The 10,599-nt window shown below is 43.6% G+C and overlaps 1 protein-coding gene across 1 annotated transcript; it reads right to left on the bottom strand.

The window, feature by feature from the left end:
- Positions 1-1,097: 1,097 nt before the first annotated feature.
- Positions 1,098-6,441, bottom strand: AVPR1B (arginine vasopressin receptor 1B). The gene is made up of 2 exons (XM_051996760.1): positions 5,045-6,441; positions 1,098-1,414 (listed from the first exon to the last, which is right to left on the bottom strand). Exons 1-2 carry the CDS (start codon positions 5,988-5,990, stop codon positions 1,098-1,100), a joined length of 1,263 nt encoding a protein of 420 aa, XP_051852720.1. The 5' UTR covers positions 5,991-6,441.
- Positions 6,442-10,599: the final 4,158 nt, after the last annotated feature.

Here is a 10,599-nt window from a genome sequence, read left to right as displayed (position 1 = left end):
CATTAACATCCTCCTCCGCTGGCACCTCCAAATGACTGGGAAGCAAAGTCTACACAAGCTCTGGAAGGGCGTTCCAGCAGAGTCAAATGACACTACAGGGTGATGTCTTAGTTCCTGAATGAAGTGAATTTAAGTGAGACACAGTTGCATGAAATCCTCAGCCTCATTCTCCTTTCCAGAGTCATCAAAGACCAGAGGCAGAACAAAAGTCAAGATGCAGTGGATGACTTGGGGATCTTCAGGGTCTAACCAAGCTCCAAGCACTCCATAATGCCTGCTTCAGCCTGCTTTGTGGCCATGGGAACAGACTGTTCTTATTGGTCCATTCCACTGGGGAAGATTTCACATGCTCAGAACAGACATCTCCTTGGCTACCAGCAGCTGTTCTTAGCTTTTCTGCTGAGAAGGTTTACCAGGACGTGGCCATTGTCCATGCTACAGCTCCTTGGAGCCAAGGTTCAGTGCCAGGTGGACACAAAGGTGGATAAAGCAGCTCTGCCATGGGTGTGGGCAGACCTCGCCCCAAAAGTTCTAGTCCCCCTGAGCATCCCATACATCAGTGTAGAAAATTTGTGAAGACAGACCTAGAGAGAGCTTGTATATCTATGATCCGGATAAAGTTTGGAGAAGGATATTCTCAGTTTGATCCCCAAATAATGCTTTTTTTTTTTTTATAGCCAGAGCACTTCTCAGAGACTGTCAACCAAGCTAAAGTGGGTTTGTGACCTGTGGGGGAAGGAGCTATTTCAGTCCAAACAGAGATTCTCGAAGTTCTGAAATATCAGCAAAGGAGATGGTAGGTTCTGCTCTACAGTACTAAACCTCGAGCTTCCAGCATGGGTCACAGGAGTCAGCAGGAGCTCTTAGGACAAAGACACAGTCACATCTGGTCACCTTACATGCACCTGTGTTTGAAGTTCCCCAGAAGAACATGGGATCCCTGGATGTCCCTAATTAAGGACCAGGGTGACCCAGCCAGCATTTCCACCTTAAAGAGGGGTCTCTCTTAATCCATCCCTCCTCCTCTTCCTACTTTTACCACATAAGATCCCCCCCAAACCAAAGGGTGCTCTCTAGAGGTCCCTTTGGGGATTCTTCTAGAGGGCTCTGGTCTCAACGATGGTATTTTCATTGGGTGCAAAGAACTCCTTGAGGTTTTCCTCCGGCCGGGGGCTCCCGCTGAGGCTCAGGTGAGGAGGGTGGCTGACGCGGGTGAGGAAGGTTGCTCGTCGGCTGGAGAGGCTTCCATTGGAGAACCGTCTCTTCAATCTGGCTTGGGGCTGCCCGCAGCAGGAGAGGTCCCTCATGGGAGCTGGCAGCAGGTAGCTGCTAAAACACATGTAGATCCAGGGGTTGCAGCAGCTGCTGAGGTTGCCCAGCAGCATGGTGAGGGTGAAAGCCACATTGGTGGAGTCTGCCAAAGGAGAAACACCAAGTCAGCCAGATTCAAAGGGGGCCGTGGTGGAGTAGGCAAGGTCTGGGGCCAAATCCTACCTTAGAAGCTTATAAACTGGGTGATCCGGGGCAAGTCTTGTCTCTCTCAGCCTCAGCTTCCTCATCTGAAAATGGGGTTAATAATATCATCTATCTATAGGAGAGTTTTGAGGATGAAATGGGATAACTTACATACAGAGCTTTGCAAAACTAAGAGTCATTCAGGTGCATTCATTACATCCCTACTATATGCCGGGACAAAGGAAGATGTGTCAATTATCATTATCATCATTATTAAAAGAGCCAGGACTCTCAGAGTCTGGGGCCAGTACAAACAATAATGACGACTTTCAAAAAAATTTAACAATCCCCAATTATACAGGATGTTCCCAAAGTCTCAGTGCAATTCTAAGCTGTAGCCTTAGAGAACATCCTATATATGGCTTTATGGTTTACAAAGTTTCTTCCTCACAACATTTCCATAGTAATAAGAAGAGCAAGTACTATTATCCCCATTGTATAGATGAGGAAACTGAGGTTTCTCTAGCTAATAAGGGCTGAGTCTAGATTCACAGCCTGGTCTAGGATCATAGGAGAGCTGAAAGAGACCTCAGAGGTCACCTAATCTTTCATTTTAACATTGGGGAAACCTCTTGTCCATTGTCATACAGGAACTAAGTAGCAAGGCTGGGGTTTGAACTCCTGGCCTATGACTGCAGGTCCAACACTCTTTTTAATATGGTGAAGTATAAAGTGAAGTCAAATAAGATACTCTAATATAATAACAGTATAGTGGAGTTCCTATATTTATCTATAACACATATATAATACACATACACATACATAAAATATACATGAATACATACATACACATATACATATGTGTGTCAGTTTTAGATAGTTTATAAATGTGAATATATAACATTTATATATGTATTACATACATATATATATTTCCATATAGTTTTTAGATGGTGGTAGCAAGTAGTATTTCAGTCATGTCCAATTCTTAACCAACCCGTTTGAGATTTTCACGGCAAACATACTAGAGTGGTATTTCCTTTTCCAACTCATTTTACAGATGAGGAAACTGAGGCAAACAGGATGAAGTGACTTGCCCAGAGTCACACAGTTAGCAATTCTCTGACTCCAGATTTGAAGATGAAGATGAGTCTTCCTGATTCCAAGTTCCAATGTTCTGTGCACTGTACAATCAACTGCTAATTTTACTGAGCATTGCCAAAATCAACATTTGCCAAATACAAACACTTTCACTTGACAGGTAGTATTTGGCTTTGGATCAGTTAAATTAAATTGAGGGGAGAGATAAGAGAAGAGAGAAACTGATATGTCTTCAAAGATGAAGGGAATTGGATAGCCTGATAGGAATTTTTTTATGTGCTTTTTGTTTATTTGTTTATTTTGCCAGAATCCCCAACATATTGAGTGAGGGTCTGGTAAGATGAGAGTTTTTTCACAGATAGGTTTGGAGGAATCAGGGCAATGGCCCTCCTGCCTCTAATTTGGACTTTTCCACATCCTCATCAAAGTATTAACCAACCTGGAGAAGCATCCTCCTAGAATGAGTTCTCAGCCTGAACCAAGATTTCATGTAACACTCACTCCCACTCTGGAATTCTCCATTTCCTCAGCAGCTATCTCCTCTATGCTCTGAGGATTTTTTAGCCCCTTCTCACTCTCTTTTATGTGTTGCCTTCCCCAGTTAATGAGGGAAGAGACTGTCTTGTATACTTAATGTAGTCTTTTCTCTTAGCACTCAGCACAGTGGCTGACACATACATAGTAAATTTGCTGTTGTTCAGTCATTTTTCAATCCTGTCTGAGTCTTCATGACCCCATTTGGGGCTTTCTTGGCAAAGACACTGGAGGTATTTGCCATTTCTTTCTCCAGGAAGAGAAAGAAAAGGGAGAAGGAGAAGGAAGAGAAGAAAGGAGGAGGAAGAAGACACTTTTTCCATTCTCCTATGAAACTGTTGTGTGACTGAAGTCTGCCTTTCCCACCACATGCCCTCCAAACTCAGAATACTGACTCCACAGTATTCTTTTTTTAATAAGGATGTTTGAATTCTCTCTCTCTCTCTCTTTTTCTTTACAATGCATTGAGACTTAACAAATTACTTGCTTCAATAACTCTGTGAAGCAGCAACTGAAAGCATTATCATTCCCATTTTACAGAAGAGGAAGCTTAGGCTCTGGTAGGCAAAGTGACTGACTCATGATCACATGCGTATCCTGCTCTTTCCATTATGTGATTTCACCTTTCCTAAGGAGGCAGAGGAAGATCATGAGCTAAATCAAAAGTGTCAAACCCTAGGTTGGAGCTGCCTATGCTAAATTAAAATGTAACTGGGAAATGTTTTATTAAAAAAAGTAAAAACACAATATAAAACAGATAATAATGATATTTAGTTTTCTAAATCAATATGCAGCTCAGGGAAATCTTAATGTAACATAATTTAGTCCTCCCCCCTATCATTTTTTATTTTGACACTGCTAAACTAAATGATCCTCTCTGGCTTCCTTGGAGGTCAGTTCTCGAGTTTGGGAGAGAAAGGGCATCTAAAATTTAGAACTGGAAGGAACCTTAAAGACTGCCTAGTCCAACTCCCTTATTTTACAGATGAAGAAACAATCTGAGATGTTACATGACTTGTTCAAATTCCCATAGCTAGCAATGGGCAGCCAGGATTAAACCAGGTTTTCCAATTCCAGCTTCAGTGTTTTTGCCATTCTGATTTATAAGAGGCCTTGAAAAGCTCTCAAAGTTTCTTTCCCAGGGTTTCTTGAGAATAGCTGCTGAATCCTACACAAGTTTTCCATAGAGGGACTTATATTGTACATACTGACAAGAACCGAAAGTAAGTTCAGGTGAAGCTGATAGGTCACTAAACTAGGAATCAAAAAAGCCTGGGGCGTTCCACTCCCCTCAGAGACTTGTTAAGCTGTATGAGTTTATCCAAGTCATTTAACTTCTCTGCATCTGTTTCCTCATCTATAAAATGGGAATCAAAATGGTACCTTTTTCACAGCTGATGTGAGCAGCCACTGAGATACTAGTGAAGGACTTTGCAGACCTTAATCATGACATAGAAACATTGAATATTAATATCATCATTCATCCTGGTGACCAGGAATCACCAGTATGCACCGAGAATCCACAGCCTCCCAGACTTCTCTCCAGAGCAGCAGAGATGTCTCTGAATATTGCTCAATGAAGATTTAGCATTCCCCAAATGTAGATGAAATCTCTCCTTTCCCCATTCCTTATCTTCCCCAGACCACCAAGCTTAGGAAAGTCTCTTTAGAGCTGTGTTCCCAGGGTTCCTCGGCAACATAAGAGAGTGTTTAGGGCTCAGACTACAACTACTCCCTCCCTGACCCTCACTCTTAAATGGCAGAAACAATTTAGGTTCTCTCACAAACCATGCAATAAATCCTTGGTTGTTCCTTGGAAAGACACACACCCCCCACCCCCCACCCCCACGCCATTGGTTCTGCCTTGGAAGAAAGCTTTTCCTTCAAGGTGAGGCAAGGCCAGGGGAGGAGCTTCTTCGGCCCCCCACCCCCAACAGCACACATACCCACTTGCCTTCATCAGGGGCGTTCTCATCCCACACTGACCACATCTGGACGCTGAAGAAAGGCGCCCAGCAGGCAACGTAAGCCAACACAATGACAAAGGTCATCTTCACAGTCCGAATCTTGGCTCGGGAGATGGTGCTGATGCTGCTGACTCGAGCCGGCAGGCCCTGGATGGCCCCTCCCAGAGCCTGGAACGAGGCAGCCCCTCTCCCGACAGCCCTGTGGCCTCTTCCTCCCACTCCCCAAGCTTGAGTCTTGCCCTTCAGGTTCTTGCAGATCTCATAGCAGATGAGGCTGTAACAGGCTATGAGTACGGCCACAGGAAGGACAAAGATGGCCAGCGTGGTCCATGTGATGTAGGCCCGAAGCCCCCAGGAGAAGCGGAAGTCAGCCCAGCAATCTAGCACCCCAGTACCTTGCCTCACCTCCCTTAGTGAGAAGATGAAGATCTGGGGGAGGCTGAGACCCGCAGCCAGGAGCCAGGTGGCAATAATGAGAGGGTAGACAGAGCGGCTAGGCTGGTGGAGGGTCCTCAGTGGGTGGCAGACAGCTAGGTATCGGTCCAAGGTCATGACCAGCAGCATGTAGGTGGAAGCAAACATGCTCAGGGCCTGGAGGTACTTGACCACGCGGCAGAGGAGGTCAGAGCCCTGGAAACGGTAGGTGATGTCCCACAGTAGTTGGGGCAACACCTGGAAGAGCGCCACCCCGAGGTCGGTGAGGGCCAGGTGCAGCACAAACAGGTGCATGCGGGAACGCTTGCGGCCCGGCCAGCCCAGGGCCAGGAGCACCACCGAGTTGCCCCCCGTGGCCAGCACCAGGATGGTGGCTAGCACCGCGATCTCCACTTTGGCCACCTCCTCATCCCGACCCAGCCAGGGTGTGGTGGCGTTTAGGGGTAAAGGGGAGCTCCATGGGGTGCTGTTGACAGTCCAGAGAGAAAAGTTATCCATGGGATGGTGTTTGGAGAAGTACGGGAGGATGAATGAAAGGAAGGAGAGGAGGGAGATGGAGATAGGGAAGGGGAAGATGTTTGGGGGAGTGCGAGGTGAAAAGGTGGTAAGGAATGGAAAGAAAAGAGGTCGGAAGTTTAAATGGGACAAAAGTGGACTGAAATAAGAGAAACAAACTGCTTGTCAAGGGAAAAAAGGAAATTAGGGAGAGGAAGAAGTTTGTAAAGGGGATGGAAAGGCTACAAAAAGAAATTAGATGGAGGGTAGAAATAGAGACAGGGTGTGTATGTGATGGTTCAAAAAGGGAAGGGGAAGCTGGGAATGAACTTGGAGATTCAAGAAAGATAAGGAAGGACGAGGTACCCGGAGAATAATCAATTAATGAGCGAGGTGTTAAGCAAGCTGGAGGCAAAGGAAGCCATCTCCACCCCGAAATGCCACTTTCCCCCAACTTTCCTTGAGAAGCTTGTCCCACCAGCGCTCAGCTCCAATTCCCTGCCTCCCGAAGGGACTATCCCCACAGCTTTCTCACCCAGCTGAGCCCTCTGCCGGGTACCCACTGTTGCAGTCCGCGCTCCGCAGCTGGCAGAGCAACTAGCTGGGGCTCCTGGGGCTCCTGCGGGGCGGGGCTGGCCCGGGCTGGGCTGGTTTATATAGGATCTTGGAACAGCCCCTCCTTCCCCTGGTTGGCTCCCGCAGCGAGAGGCGGGGGCGAGACTGACATCTTTGCAAGAGAAGGCTCGGAGAGTGAAGTGATTGGGGTATCAATCATGGGTACACCGGGATTGGGGCGTGGGTGGGAGGACGAGAAGGTCGAGGGGGGCGCGGATACATCAGCCCGCTCCTGAAACGCAACACCAGGTAGCCTGCTGAATACGCGAACGCGCATTGAAAAGCAAACAGAGTTGTCTTATGTCACTTAAGCAGAGGAATGATGTATTGTCCAACAGGTAGGGACACCTGGCCGCTGGCAGATAGACGCACAGGCCCCCCCGAAATCACCGATGAATTTGGAAACTGGTTGGAAGGGGAGACAGCTCAATAAAGTATCTTCTGCCCTTTGGAGAAATGGATGGCATTTCTAATGACCTCCCCAGGTGGCAGAGGTGGGCAAGGGGGACTGGAAGATGATGGGGATGGGGAGAAGTTTGCTGTTTTGATAGGTCCCTACAAAGACTGAGGGTGTGAATAATGGGATATAGGGGGCAAGGAGTAAAGACTGGGCTAAGTGGTGGGGTGGGGCATAAGATTTGGGGAGAAAACTGGAAGGACGAAGAAAGGCTAGAAGCACGCGGAAATAGACTAGAAAGATATTGAGGTACAGTAATCAGAATAGACTAAGGACTGGGAAGAATGTATGTGAATATTGGGGGTTGAGGCACCTGGAATGTTCTGGGGAGTAAGTCTGGGAATTGGGTTTTAATGTATTTGAGTCTGGCTCTTATATTAAGCAGCTAGGTGACTTTGGATAAAGTTCTTTGAACCTCAGTTTCCTGAGGAAAAAAAGACAAGAGATAAATTTACTTTCTTTTTTTTTAATCTGATTTCTCTTTTGCAGCAAGAGAATTGTATAAATATATTTATATATATTGGATTTAAAATGTTTTAGCATGTTTAACATATACTGAATTGCTTGCCATCTAGGGCAGGGGGTGGGAGGAAGGAGGAGAAAATCTGAAACACAAGGCTATGCAAGGGCCAATGTCAAATTATCTGTGTAAATGTTTTGAAGATAAAAAGCTTTATATATAAAAAAGGACAGATACACAGAAAGACCAGAGAGATAGAGACAGAGAAAGAGACAGAGAGACTGAGACACAGAGACAGAGACACAGAGAGGCAGAATGTTCTGGAGAGTAAGTCTGGGAACATGGAAATTTCAATGTATTTTGAGTCTAATTCTTATATTAACCAGCTGGGTGACTTTGGGCAAGGTTTTTTGCACCACAGTTTTCTGAGAAAAAAGACAGAGATACACAGAAAGACGAGAGAGATATAGAAACAGAGAAAGAGACAGACACAGAGACAGAGACAAAGTCAAAGAAACAGAGATCCAGAGAGACAGAATATTCCGGGGAATAAGTCTGGTGACATGGAAATTTCAATGTATTTGAGTCTGGTTCTTATATTAATCATGTTGGTGACTTTGGATAAACTTCTTTGCACCTATTTCCTCATGTAAATGGGGAAAATAAAACTTGCATTATCTCTTCTGGGATTGTCTTGAGGAAGGTATTCTGAAAGCCATATGGGACTATGGAACTAGGGGCTAATATTAATTTTTTCAAGAATCTGTGATGCATCCTGTGCGTGCTTTTGGTTGAGAGAGTTTTGGGATTTGTGGGGACCAATGTTCAGATGATAGATCTTTCTGGATTCTTGTTGGTCAAGGAGCCCCTCTATTGCTATGGCATTCAAAGATATCAGCAAGACACTTATGGTGTATGAAGTGACCATTCACTGACCTGAAGCAGCTTACCCTGCAATGAAATCACTAGAGAAAGTGGGTACTGATCCAAATAAAAGAGCCAAAGTGAACTTGAAAGTGAAGAAATCTGTTTGAATGCCCACTAAGACACTTCAAATCACCAGAAAAACTCCTTGAGATGAAGAATCAAAGATTTGGGATTGATTCCAGATGAGAATATACAAAGGCCTTATTGATTTGCACAGTCCTTCTGAAGTTGTTAAGACAGATCTCTTCTATTAGCATTAAACCAGGTGTGAAAGTCACCATTGCAGATGCCTAATCAATCATTTCTTTTAATAAATGGATCACAACTATTAAGGAAAAAAATCACAACTTTTCATAAGTGAAGAAATCTTTGTTGGAAGGTCATTGAGTCCAGCCAATACCTGAATAAGAATCCACTCTGGAACATTTCTGACAGGTCTTTGTCCAGACATTAGTCTCCCTAAAGAGGGAGAGCCCATTTGTTCATGCACAGTCCACCCCACTTTTGAACAGCTCTGTTTGTTATAAATTGTTTTATATCAAGTCTAAATCTGCTTCCCTGAAGCTTCTCCCATGCTTAAAGGTCTACCTTTTGGGACTTAGCAAAGCAAAATTAGTCCTTTCTCTGTCAGACTTTCAAATTTTCAAAGACTGCCCCATGCCCCAATTCTTCCCTTCTTCATGCTGAAGGGCTCTCATTCCTTTGAACTGTTCTCATATGTGTGATCTTGAAGTCTTCTATTATCCTGGTTGTTTTTGCTTCTAAATCAGGGGTTCTTGCCTTAAATAATTTTAATTTTATATAGAGAAGAAAAACATTTTTATTTTTACTAGCCCCTCACTGAAATTTTGTATTTATTTTAATAATGAATAAAAACCAAACTAAACATTATTTTCACAAGCCTTGAAGTTAGAAGGACATGAGTTCAAATTCAGCTTCAGATACTTACTGTGTGGCCTTGGACAAGTCACTTAGCCCCAATTACCTCCAAAAACAAAACAAAATACATTACTCCTAGAAGGAATTTATAATAGAAGTTTATAGGCTTCGACAGACTTCCAGGAAGGTTCAAAAAAGTTAGTGATCTCTGCTCTAAATGTGCTCTGTTTTAACAAGATCCTTCCTAAAATGTAGTAAAAGCACAAACATTGTGTCCCTGTCACAGTAAATAAAAGCTTCCTTTAGTCTTGTGCTGATCAGATTATAGATGAGAATCTTTTTTGTCTCATTTAGGGGCTATTAAGATTTTTAAAAAAGTGTTTTCTAATGGTCAGTCACCTCACAATGAGAGTATTTATATTTAGATAGTCTGGCTCTACGGAGAAAACACAGGCTGTCATTGACTTGTGCTTAAATTTTGGTAGAACTTTGAAGAGCACGAACTATAGAGTAGAACAGCTTTGAAGAGAAGGGAAGTGAAAGGGAACAAACATTTATAAAGCACCTACTATGTGCTAGGCACTATACTAAGTATTTTATAAATATTATCTCATTTGATCCTCATAACTATCTTGGGAATAAAGAGCTATCCTGAGCTCCATTTTACAGTTGAGAAAGCTGAAGCAGATAGGAATTAAGTGACCTGTCCAGGATCACCCAGCTAATAAGTGTTTGAAGTCAGATTGAACTCAGGTCTTCCTGACTCCAGATCAAGCTTTCTATTCACTGCATCATGTAACTGACTAAACTGCAGTAGCAGAGGATTTAAGAAAATTCATTGTGTATGTATGTGTGTAAACTGATGAGTTCCTCCACTAGAAAGAAGGAAAGAGGAGAAAGACAGACAGACAGACAGACAGAGAGGCAGACAGAGATAGACACACACACACAGAATAACTGATCAAATGTCACCTTTCTTGACATTGACACTGCATAGTGCTGTTATATCATTTTCAACAGAGGCTCAGATGGCAAAAGAGATTATTTAGAACCTGCCAAGGGTATAATTGTAACCAGGCAGACAATCTTGTCAATAAATATAGATGTGCCTGTTTAAAGAAAATTCACAATTAAAACCCAAATTTCCAAAATAATGAGTAAAAAAAAAAAGCCTAACACATAGTCCCTTATAGTTACAATCTTTTACACACATTGTGTCAATTAATCTTACCCTTCATAGATATTAACTCCATTTTACAAATGACAGAGGCTCA

The sequence above is a fragment of the Antechinus flavipes genome, chromosome 4 (genome assembly GCF_016432865.1).
Source record: "Antechinus flavipes isolate AdamAnt ecotype Samford, QLD, Australia chromosome 4, AdamAnt_v2, whole genome shotgun sequence".
Lineage (NCBI taxonomy): Eukaryota > Metazoa > Chordata > Mammalia > Dasyuromorphia > Dasyuridae > Antechinus > Antechinus flavipes.
The sequence above is the reverse complement of the archived record's forward strand: the minus strand, read 5'-3'. Positions and strand labels throughout refer to the sequence as shown.